The 12207-nt window shown below is 51.9% G+C and overlaps 1 protein-coding gene across 6 annotated transcripts in view; it reads right to left on the reverse strand.

The window, feature by feature from the left end:
- Positions 1-12207, reverse strand: part of LRRC7 (leucine rich repeat containing 7) — a 184552-nt gene that overhangs the window by 75550 nt on the left and 96795 nt on the right. For all 6 annotated transcript variants that reach the window (XM_068164632.1, XM_068164630.1, XM_068164635.1 and 3 more), the window contains exon 7: positions 603-666. In XM_068164632.1, coding sequence (XP_068020733.1) covers positions 603-666 — 64 coding nt within the window. The remainder of the gene's footprint in view (positions 1-602; positions 667-12207) is intronic.

Below are 12207 nucleotides of genomic sequence, written 5' to 3' on the forward strand. Positions count from 1 at the left end.
AAGATACAAAGACAGATATTGACTGATTAACACATAGCTGCCACAAGGGGTATTCTACTGAGATCTTTTGGGGCCATGGTGATGGTGGGGTGATGGTTGGACTTGATGATCTTAGAGGTCTTTTCCAGCCTTAGTGATTCTATGATTCTATCACTTCATCCCACACTGAAGTGTTCCAGCATTGGCTACCAGCTCACAGTGAGAGCTCTGTGACCTCCACAGAACAGCTGGGGTTGGAAGGCACCTCCAAAAGTCATCTCCCCCAGCAGTCAGCAGAGACATCCTCCCCTGGATCAGGTTGCTCAGAGACTGACCTTGAATATCCCCAGGGAAGGGGCCTCAGCTGCCTCCCTGGGCAACCTGTTCCAGTGTTCCACCACCCACAAGGTTCACCTGAACTGCTGAAGCCTGGCGGAGATGCAGCACATCCCAACAGCAACATTCACCTCATGAACAAGGAGCAGTCCTCTGTTCCTCAAGGCAAGGTGCCCACAGCACGTGGCTGCAACACAGCCAGGCCTTTCAGAGCCAGAGGTTCATGCCTCATGCCCAGAGCCACCAAACCACAGAAGCTTTCTGTTAAAAATCAGTGCATTTCTTACCAGTTCAGAGAATTCATTATTGCCCAGATCAAGCCTCTCCAGCTGAGTCAGTTTGTGCATTGACCTGTAACAGATGAGGAGACATCCAAGATGAAAGCCTTGCTTGCAAACTGTCCATGGGCTTTGGTTCAGACCAAGAGAAAGCTGAGGTGACACCAGCATGGCAAACAAAGAGCCCCAGCAGGCTGATGGCTGATGAAGGTAAGAACACCACACTCCAGTTTCCAGGCAGGAGCTGAAGTTCTTGGACCAGAAAAAGTTCAATCCTTGCTCAAAACCAACATTCATCTGAGTGCCAAACTGAAAGGAGAAACCTTGCTGCCCTTTTGCAGGATTGCTGAAGGGAAATGACCTCTCTCACACTTATTGGTGGTTGAAAAGAACAGCAATGGTGCCTTTGGGGATAGGGAAGGATGAATGTCTTAGCAGCTTCTCTGTAAACCACCAGGAAGTGGCTCTGCCTACCAAAAGTACACAGAACACAGAATTAACCAGGTTGGAAAAGACCTTTGAGATTACTGAGTCCAACCTCTCACCCAACACCACCTGATCAACTCAACCATGGCACCAAGTGCCTCAGCCAGGCTCTTCTTAAACACTTCCAGGGATGGGGACTCTCAGTGGTGCCCAGGGACAGGACAAGGGGCACTGGGCACAAAGTGGAACCCAGGGGGTTCCATCTGAACAGGAGGAGAAACTTGTTTGTTGTGAGGGTGCTGGAGGCCTGGAGCAGGCTGCCCAGAGAGGTTGTGGAGTCTCCTTGTGTGGAGAGCTCCCAAAGCCAGCTGGGCATTGTGCTGCTGGGCAAGCTGCTGTGGGTGCCCCTGCTTGATCAGGAGGGTTGGAGTGGATGATCTCCAGAGGTCCCTTCCAATCCCCACCATGCTGGGATTCTGTGAAAGGCTTCTACTGATTACAACCTCCCATGCTTACATACAAGTGCTCAAAACACCCACACCTTGAAACCAGACCTGGCAACCCAGCACCAGCACCCCTCTGCTAGTTACAGACACAGCTCCTGTCCATACATGCACAGAATTCCAGAGTTTGAGACATCAAACTCCAAAACTCTTCCAAGGTGACATGATGGTGACATGTCCAGAGAGGGGCAAGAAAGCTGGGGAGGGGTCTGGAGCACAGACCTGGGAGGAGAGGCTGAGGGAGCTGGGGTTGCTTAGCCTGGAGAAGAGGAGGCTCAGGGGAGACCTTCTTGCTCTCTCCAACTCCCTGAAGGGAGGTTGTAGCCAGGTGGGGCTTGGTCTCTTCTCCCAGGCAAGCAGCACCAGAACAAGAGGACACAGTCTCAAGCTGTGCCAGGGGAGGTTTAGGCTGGAGGTGAGGAGAAAGTTCATCCCAGCAAGACAGATTGGCCCTTGGGATGTGCTGCCCAGGGAGGTGGTGGAGTCCCCATCCCTGGAGGTGTTGGATGTGGCACTTGGAGCCATGGTTGAGTTGTCAGGAGGTGTGAGATATTAGGTCATAGGTTGGACCTGATGATCTCTGAGGTCTCTTCCAACCTGGCTGATTCTATGCTTCTAATTTCTCGTGTGTTTGTTTGTTTGTTTTTATTTGAGAAGAGTTTCATTCTATTAGTTATTTACTTATTCCAAGGGGTCATTCACTAAGGTAGGGCCAGGAAAGGTGCACTTATGAGTAATGCCCAGTTAAACACTCACCCCTGGGAATGATGTCATGGGAGAGAGCTAAGGTGCTGATAAAACCCCACAGCCAAAGCTGTCACAGAAACCCACATCCAGATCACTTTTGGATCTGCTCTTCCCTTCATGAGGGACTGCTGGAATGCTGTGGAGAAGGTCTGAAGGTCAGCTGTGGAACCTCATGCTGGGTTCAGAACAAGATGAATCTTCTGTTGTAATTTTCCCCTATTTTTAAGCCCATGAGTGGAATGTGGCTCTCCAAAGCCTACACATCCTTGAAAACAAGCACTGAGAGATGCTTCTCAAGCACCTACAGCTCCTTGACAACCAGCACAGTGAGATGGTTCTCAAGCACCTACAGCTCCTTGACAACCTTCCTGGGTGCAACTTGAAGGAATTTCCTCTTGTCCTATCACTTGTTAGATGGGAGAGGAGACCACCCCCAGCTGCCTCCAACCTGCTTCCAGGGAGCTGTAGAGAGGCAGAAGGTCTCCCCTCAGCCTCCTTCTCTCCAGGCTGAACACCCCCAGTTCCCTCAGCTGCTCCTCACCAGCCCTGCTCTCCAGACCCTTCCCCAGCTTTGTTGCCCTTCTCTGGACCTGCTCCAACAGCTCAATCACAGAATCATAGCATCAACCAGGTTGGAAAAGATCTCAGAGATCATCAAGTCCAACCTCTCACCTAATACCTAACACCTCCTGACAACTAAGCCATGGCTCCAAGTGCCACATCCAAACCTTTCGTGAACACCTCCAGGGATGGGGACTCCACCACCTCCCTGGGCAGCACATCCCAAGGGCCAATCTCTCTTGCTGGGAAGAATTTCTTCCTCACACCCAACCTAAACTCCCCTGGCACAGCTTGAGACTGTGTCCTCTTGTTCTGGTGCTGCTTGCCTGGGAGAAGAGACCAAGCCCCACCTGGCTCCAACCTCCCTTCAGGGAGTTGGAGAGAGCAAGAAGGTCTCCCCTGAGCCTCCTCTTCTCCAGGCTGAGCAACCCCAGCTCCCTCAGCCTCTAAGAGATATCAATCCATGCATGAGGAGCGGTGGTGCAGAGGCACAACCAGATGTATGCAGCCTTAAATACAACTGCAGAGGTAACACTGCCACACAACTAGTGTCTGCTTCTTCTACATCACACTTCCACATAGATAAGAGGGTTCTAACAGTCCCACACTCAGTTTCCTTCTGCAACAGCACACAGAGTTCTATTTTCATGTATGGTCAATGGAAATTGCAACCTTCTGCAGAAACAAGAAGCAAATAAAGACAAATCTGCCCAGAGAGGTTGTGGAGTCTCCTTCCCTGCTGAGGTTCCAACCCCAACTGGGCTTTGTGATCCTGGGCAAGCTGCTGTGGGTGTCCCTGCTTTAGCCAAGGGGGTTGGATGTGCTGATCCCCAGGGCTCCCTTCCTGCCCCTACCACGATGTGATTCTGAGGCTATAGCAGAGACCATGATGATTGCAGCTATTAAATCTCTGATGACAAAACAGCTCCAGGAGCCCTCAGTCAGCCATGGCAGCATCTTTCTTCATTACCATTGTTAACACCAGGAGAGGTCAGCAGCAAAGAAGCCACAAGGCATCCTCCTGCCTTGGCTATCAGAAACATCACTGTGCCACACACAGGGCTGGGCACACCACTTGGGTTAAGCACAGAGGGAAACCACCCAACATATCCAACTGGATTGAACATTCACAGAATCATGGAATCAGCCAGGTTGGAAAAGACCTCAGAGATCATCCAGTCCAACCTATTACCTAACATCTCCTGGCAACTAAACCATGGCTCCAAGTGGCACATCTTTTGAACACCTTCAGTGATGGGGACTCCACCACCTCCCTGGGCAGCACATCCCAATGGCCAATCTCTCTTGTTGGGAAGAACTTTCTCCTCTCCTCCAGCCTAAACTTCCCCTGGCACAGCTTGAGACTGTGTCCTCTTGTTCTGGTGCTGCTTGCCTGGCAGAAGAGACCAACCCCCACCTGGCTGCAACCTCCCTTCAGATAGCTGTAGAGAGCACTGAGGTCTCCCCTGAGCCTCCTCTCCTCCAGGCTAAGCAACCCCAGCTCCCTCAGCCTCTCCTCCCAGGGCTTGTGCTCTGGACTAAGAGGCAGCCTCCATCAGCCTTTGCCTGCCCAAGCTGTTTGGTTTCATAGCATAGTTTTGGAGAACTACCTCAACACAGTCTACTCGTGCTGCTGCTCCTGCTGCTGCCATTTCTGGTGCCTGAAAAGCTGCTGACTCCACCTCCTCTGCTGTTTGCTGCCAGGCGATGGGCAGGGGCACTCTCCATCTTCAAATGCTAAGGTGAGAAAAACCAGTTTCAATGCCCCACAGATGGAACTGCTGCTGCAGAAGGTGTCTGAACACATCCAACGCACCTACAGCACTGGAGGCTTGGGGAGGCTTGACCAAATCCTGCACCAAGAGCCTAAAATAAAAGCTCCACAGAGACAAGAGTCCCTCCTAGGGAAACTGGAAGCCAAGCTCCTCCTGGTTCAGTCAGAATGAGGACACCTGGGCATGAGAAACCCTGGGCAGCCTGCTCGAGTTGGAGGTGTCCCTGCTCTCTGCAGGGGGGTTGGTGCAGATGCCCTTTGGGGGACCCTCCCAACCCAGGGCAATCTGTGAATGTGGGAATCACATTTCAGGGGAAAGCTTTTGTGTGCAGAACGCAAAGAACACACTCCTGACTGAAATTCATGAGATCCCACACTGCTTGGGTGGGAAAAGACCTTTAAAGGTCCACCCAGGCCAACCCCCCTGCAGTCAGCAGGGACAGCTGCAGCTAGAGCAGGCTGCTCAGAGCCCCAACCTGACCTGCCATGGCTCCAGGCATGGGGCAGCTACCACCTCTCTGGGCAACCTTGGCCAGGGTCTCACCACCCTCAGTGTCAAACATTTCTCCCTTCTCTCCAGGCTGAATCTCCCTCTTTGAGTTCAAACCATCCCCCCTTGGCCTGTCACAGCAGGCCCTGCTCAAAGATCTGTCTTTCCTGAAGCCCTGAAAGGCCAACAGAAGGTTTCCATGGAGTCTACTCTTCCCCAGACTGAACAAGTCCAACTCTCTCAGCTTGGTCTCACAGCAGAGGGCTTCCAGCCCATGAAGAACTTTCTCCTCACCTCCAGCCTAAACCTCCCCTGGCACAGCTTGAGACTGTGTCCTCTTGTTCTGGTGCTGCTTGCCTGGGAGAAGAGACCAACCCCCACCTGGCTACAACCTCCCTTCAGGTCGTTATAGACAGCAAGAAGGTCTCCCCTGAGCCTCCTCTTCTCCAGGCTAAGCAACCCCAGCTCCCTCAGCCTCTCCTCACAGGGCTGTGCTCCATCCAAGTGCCACATCCAATCCCCTTTTGAGCACCTCCAGGGATGGGGACTCCACCACCTCCCTGTGGTCACTGCTGAAGTGCCCACAGCACCAGCAGGTTCAGGTCCTACACTTAGATATGGCTAAGGATGGCAGCAACTTTAAAAAGCTATTCTACAGTCCACAGCAGTGCAGCCAAGAAGGTGTCCTGGATCAGCAACAGCCTGGCCAGCAGAACCAGGACAGGGATTGCCCACCTATACTCAACACTGGTGAGCCCACACCTCTAATCATGGAATCACAGAATTGTTAGGCTTGGAAGGGACCTCAAGGATCATCCACAGAATCATAGAATCCAGTTCCAAGCCCCCTGCCATGGCCAGGGACACCTCACACCACAGCAGGTTGCTCACAGCCACCTCCAGCCTGGCTGCAAACACCTCCAGGCAGGAGGCTTCCACCAACTCCCTGGGCAACCTGTGCCAGGCTCTCACCACTGGGTTCAGTTTTGGGGCCCCCACTCCAAGAGGGTCTGGAGCAGGTCCAGAGAAGGGCAAGGAAGCTGGTGAAGGGTCTGGAGAAGAGAGCTGGTGAGGAGCACCTGCAGAACGTGGCGTTGCTCAATCTGGAGGGAGGGAGGCTGAGGGGAGACCCTCTGGCTCTCTGCAACTCCCCAAAAGGAGGTTGGAGTGAGGTGGGGGTTGGTCTCTTCTCCCTAGTAACAACAGGCAGAGGTTGGTCTCTTCTCCCAGGCAGCCAGCACCACAACAAGAGGACACAGTCTCAGGCTGCGCCAGGGGAGGTTCAGGCTGGATGTTAGGAGGAAGTTCTACAGAGAGAGTGATTGCCCATTGGGATGTGCTGCCCTGGGAGGTGGTGGAGTCACCATCACTGGAGGTGTTCAGGAGGAGACTTGATGGGGTGCTTGGTGCCATGGGTTAGTTGATTGGGTGGTGTTGGATGATAGGTTGGACTTGATAATCTTGAAGGTCTCTTCCAATCTGGTCTGGTCTATTCTATTCTACTCTAGTCTAGTCTAGTCTACTCTACTCTACTCTATTCTATTCTAGTCTATTCTATTCTATTTGGCAGGAGAAAAGGAAATGGCCTCAAGTTGCACCAGGGGAGTTTCAGGTTGGACTTGAGGAACAATTTCTTCCTCCAGAAGGCTGTCAAGGCCCAGGCTGCCCAGGGCAGTGGTGGAGTCCTCATCCCTGGAGGGATTCAGAAATTGTGTAGGTGTGGTGCTGAGGGACATGGCTCAGTGGTGACCTGGCAGCACTGGGTTGATGGCTGGATTCAACCCTCTTAAAGATCTCTTGCAGCCACAGGATTCCATGTGCTTAGCTCTGAACCACCCAGCCCTAACCCAGCAGCCTGTTAAATGGCAGAGAGCCACCCTCTCCACTGGGCACAGCAGGCAAAAGCTTCCCATCCTGTGCTCAAGGCATTCCAGCAGCCATCTCCTCTCTGTTTCCCTCCTCCCTCAGTGCTGACCTTTCTTACTCTGCACTTTGTTGTTCTGATTTCAGTAATCAAGGCCTATCAGAAGGAGGCTGACTGAGGGCGTTGTGAGCAGAGGCAGCAATCTCCTTGCCTACCATCCACCAAGCAGGACCTGGGAGAGCAGAGCACAGAGTCTGAGTGCAACCACATTAGATCTCATTAGTAACAGTCAGAGGCAACTCCTGGTGTGTTTAGCTGCCAGTTGTTCTGGGAGGAGCTCAGGGCTCTGCTATAATTAAGAACAAGATGAGTGGAAGGTGGGCTGGGGCGATTCTCCATGGTTGTCAACGTTCTCCCCTCCTACTGCTTTGTGCCATGAAGCCTTTAGCTGCAATGTAGCCCTGCTGAGAGAGAAACTCTTCTGGAAGGGAAAAGCAAGCCCTCTTGCATCTGCTAAACACAAGGTTTAAGGGAGCAAATCAGTAGTTTCTCATGAAGTTCGAGCAGGGCAAGTTTAGGGTCCCACTGCTGAGGAGGAACAGCCTCCTGCACCAGTACAGGTGACCTGCTAGAAAGTATCTCCATGGAGAAGGTCCTGGGAGCACTGCTGGACAAGTTGGTCCCCCATGAGCCAGCAATGGGCCAAGAAGGCCAAGGGGCATCCAGAAGACTGCAGCCAAGAGGTCAGGGGAAGTTCTTCTTCCACTCTACTCTGCCCCAGTGAGACCACAGCTGGAGTCTTAGATCCAGTTCTGGGCTCCCCAGGTCAAGAGAGATTACAAACTACTGGAGAGAGTCCAGTGGAGGCCACAACAATGCTGAAGGGCTTGGAGCAGCTCTGTGAGGAGCAAAGGCTGAGAGCCCTGGGGCTGTGGAGCCTGCAGAAGAGCAGCCCCAGAGGGGAGCTGAGCAGTGCTCAGCAAGAGCTAAAGGAGCTGTAGGGGGCAAGAGGCTGGGGCCAGACTCTGCTCAGTGGTGCCCAGGGACAGGACAAGGGGCAATGGGCACAAACTGGAACCCAGGAGGTTCCACCTGAACAGGAGGAGAAACTTCTTTGATGTGAGGGCTCTGGAGCAGGCTGCCCAGAGAGGTTGTGGAGTCTCCTGGTGTGGAGAGCTTCCAAAGCCAGCTGGGCATTGTGCTGCTGGGCAAGCTGCTGTGGGTGCCCCTGAATGATCTCCAGAGGCCCCTTCCAACCCCCACCTTGCAGGGATTGTGTGAGAAATCAGGACAACAGAATAATTGGGAGTATGAAAGAGACCTCCCTCCAAGGCTCTGATTCCTGCTGTGTTCTTCCCTTTGCCCACTGGACCCATTCAACTCAGACAGCACGCAGCCCACCAGGTAAGAGCCACTAATTGCAGTTTGATAACCTCAGGGTTCCCAGGGCTGGCAGAAGCTGAGCTGCTGCTGTATGTTCACTGCAGTATGAGGAGCTCTAGCTAGATCTTCTCCTTGCTGGGGTTCAGGCCAGAAAAGCAAATGCCACCCCTGCCTTTGGACCTGATGGATGAAGGCAACGTTTCAGCCAAGCTTGACTTGTTTGTGTGTGCCAGGAAAACCTTCTTGGAATGGGAAAAGAAGTATAATAAACTCTTCTACATCTTCTCTGAACAGCAACTATATTTAGCTTTAAAAAAGGGCCCTAAAAATAAGATAGGTGGTGGAGGCTGCTTATGGAGATGCTGGCACTGCTTGAATGTCGTGGTGCCAAAGCAGTACATCTTCTGGAATGGGGCTTCTAAAACTCAGCCAGAGACTCTGTCTGGAGAAAGCAGGTCATCAGTGCATGAAGAGAACATTTGTAAGCTCAGAGTGTGGGAACAAGGCTAAGGGCAAGAAAGCTGGGGAGGGGTTTGGAGCACAGCCCTGGGAGGAGAGGCTGAGGGAGCTGGGGTTGCTTAGCCTGCAGAAGAGGAGGCTCAGGGGAGACCTTCTTGCTGTCTACAACTGCCTGAAGGGAGGTTGTAGCCAGGTGGGGGTTGGTCTCTTCTCCCAGGCAGCCAGCACCAGAACAAGAGGACACAGTCTCAAGCTGTACCAGGGGAGGTTTAGGCTGGAGGTGAGGAGAAAGTTCTTCCCAGCAAGAGAGATTGGCCATTGGGATGTGCTGCCCAGGGAGGTGGTGGAGTCTCCATCACTGGAGGTGTTTAGGAAGAGACTTGATGAGGTGCTTGGTGCCATGGTTGAGTTGATTAGATAGTGCTGGATGAGAGGTTGGACTTGATGATCTCTGAGGTCTCTTCCAACCTGGTTAATTCTATTCTATTCTATTCTATTCTATTCTATTCTATTCTATTCTATTCTATTCTATTCTATTCTATTCTATTCTATTCTATTCTATTCTATTCCATTCCATTCCATTCCATTCCATTCCATTCCATCCCATCCCATCCCATCCCATCCCATCCCATCCCATCCCATCCCATTCCGCACTGGTGAGGCCACACCTCAATTCCTGGGTTCAGTTTTGGGCGCCTCACACCAGGAAGGATAGGAAGGTGCTAGAGCAGGTCCAGAGAAGGGCAATTCAGCCAGGGAAGGGTTTGGAGAACAGGGATGTTGAGGAGCAGCTAAGGGACATGGGGTTGATCATCATGGAGAAAAGGGGGCTGAGGGGAGACCTCCTTGTTCTCTACAGCTCCCTGAGTGAGGTGGGGGTTGGTCTCCTTCCCCTAGTATCAGGAGATCGAAGAAGATACTGTTAAACTCCCCCCAGTTTTGAATTGCTCTCATCCTCAGGATCTTAGAAGCTGTACTTGAGAACCTGCTCTGCAAATCTGACTCCTCACAAAGCACATTAATTCTGAGCAGCAGGCAAAGACCCAGGGAAATCTGCTGTGGACCCACCTCTTGGTAACATCTGCACTGTGTGTTCTTTCCTACCTGCACAGTTATGCAGAAAAACAAGCAGCTGTGATATCTGCTGCTCAGGAAACCAAAGCAGAGATGAGAAGCCACAGCTTCAGAGGGTAAACAGTGACTCATAAGGATGAGGACAACAAATACAAGTATTTTCTCATCAATTACTAACACCTCCAGCTTCTCTGAGACTTGTGACTCAGAGCATTCACAAATGCAGCTTCTACAAGTTCTCCATTTTACAGAGCTCTAACTGCAAGAAATGCCACAAACCCCCCAAAAAGGAGTTCCCTCAACCCAAACAGCTCCAAGAGCAAAGATCACACCAGCTCCTCAAAGGTGTGGTCTTATTCTGTGCTGGAAGAAGAGTGGTCAGGCATTGGAACAGGCTGCCCAGGGAGGTTATGCAGTCACCATCCCTGGAAGTGAAGGAGAAACCTGTGGCCATGGCACTTGGAGATATGGTTTGATGGCCATGGTGGTGTTGGGTTGGACATTGGACTGGATGATCTCAGAGGTGTTTTCCAACCCAAACAATTCTATGGTTCCATAGGTATCAAGCCATGTGTGGTGATGGCACTTTGAGATATGGTTTAATAGTATCATAGTATCAGTCAGGGTTGGAAGGGACCACAAGGATCAGCCAGTTCCAACCCCCCTGCCATGGGCAGGGACACCCCACACTACATCAGCCTGGCCACAACCTCATCCAGCCTGGGCTTAAACACCTCCAGGGACAGGGCCCTCCCTGGACAACCCATTCCAGGGCTTCACCACTCTCATGGGGAAGAACTTCCTCCTCACCTCCAGCCTGAATCTCCCCACCTCCAGCTTCATTCCATTCCCCTTAGTCCTATCACTCCCTGAGATCCTGAGCAGTCCCTCCCCAGCCTTCCTGTAGCCCCCTTCAGATACTGGAAGGCCACAATGAGGTCACCTGGGAGCCTTCTCTTCTCCAGACTGAACAGCCCCAACTCCTTCAGTCTGTCCTCATAGGAGAGGTGCTCCAGCCCTCTGCTCATCCTCCTGGCCCTTAATGGCCATGGTGGTGTTGGGTTGATGATTGGACTGGCTGATCTCAGAGGTCTTTTCCAACCCAAACAATTCTATGGTTCCACAGGTGTCAAGCCATGTGTGGTGAGGGCCATTTGAGATATGGTTCAATGGCCATGGTGGTGTTGGGTTGAAGGTTGGACTGGATGATCTCAGAAGTCTTTCCAACCCAAGCAATTCTATGGTTCCATAGGTGCCAAGCCATGTGTGGTGATGGCACTTTGGGACATGGTTTGATGGCCATGGTGGGGTTGGGTTGGACATTGGACTGGATGATCTCAGAGGTCTTTTCCAAGCCAAACAATTCTCTGGTTTTTGACAAAGCACAGGCAGGTGGCCTGGCTGCTTGGCACAAGCAACAGCACAAGGTGGAGGTTCCATGTTCTTTCCCAAGACATGGAATATTCCTGCTTGCTCTCAGGGTGTTAATGCTCCCACCACGTTCAGTTTGGGAGTGGAAGGTCTGCTGCTATTTGTTGCTATGCAGAGCAATGAATATTTATGACAGAGGAAGCTCAGAAAACACAACATGCAATGCAAATAGAAGAGTTTCCATAGGAGTAGGAACCATAGAGACAGAAAATGGGTTTGGTTGGAAGAAACCCTGAAGATCATCGAGTTCCAATCCTCCTGGCATGGGCAGGGACACCTTCCACTAGCACAGGTTCCTCAAGGCCTCGTCCAACCTGGCTTTGAAGCCAACAAGACCAAGCTTAAGTATAATGGTTAAACAAATTGGAAGCTTTTGCTGGTACACAGAATGTCTCTTTCCCAACCAAAGTTGTCAGTTTAGCTGCTGGGTTTAAAGAACTGATGATTTACTTTAATTGCAGTAAGAACTTGGTGCTGGCCTGGCATAACCACAGATCATCAGCAAGCCAAGAGGCAAAGAGATGAATGGTAGTTAGCCTGGAGAAGAGGAGGCTCAGGGGAGACCTTCTTGCTCTCTCCAACTCCCTGAAGGGAGGTTGGAGCCAGGTGGGGGTTGGTTTCTTCTCCCAGGCAAGCAGCACCAGAACAAGAGGACACAGTCTCAAGCTGTGCCAGGGGAAGTTCAGGCTGGAGGTGAGGAGAAAGTTCATCCCAGCAAGAGAGATTGGCCATTGGGATGTGCTGACTGGGGAGGTGGTGGAGTCCCCATCCCTGGAGGTGTATAGGCAGAGCCTGGCTGAGGCACTTGGTGCCATGGTTGAGTTGATGAGATGGTGTTGGGTGAGAGGTTGGATTGATGATCTCTGAGGTCTTTTCCAACCTGGTTAATTCTATTTTATTCT

Source organism: Melanerpes formicivorus, unplaced genomic scaffold, assembly GCF_026170545.1.
Source record: "Melanerpes formicivorus ecotype bairdi unplaced genomic scaffold, bMelFor1.0.p_v2 SCAF_81, whole genome shotgun sequence".
Lineage (NCBI taxonomy): Eukaryota > Metazoa > Chordata > Aves > Piciformes > Picidae > Melanerpes > Melanerpes formicivorus.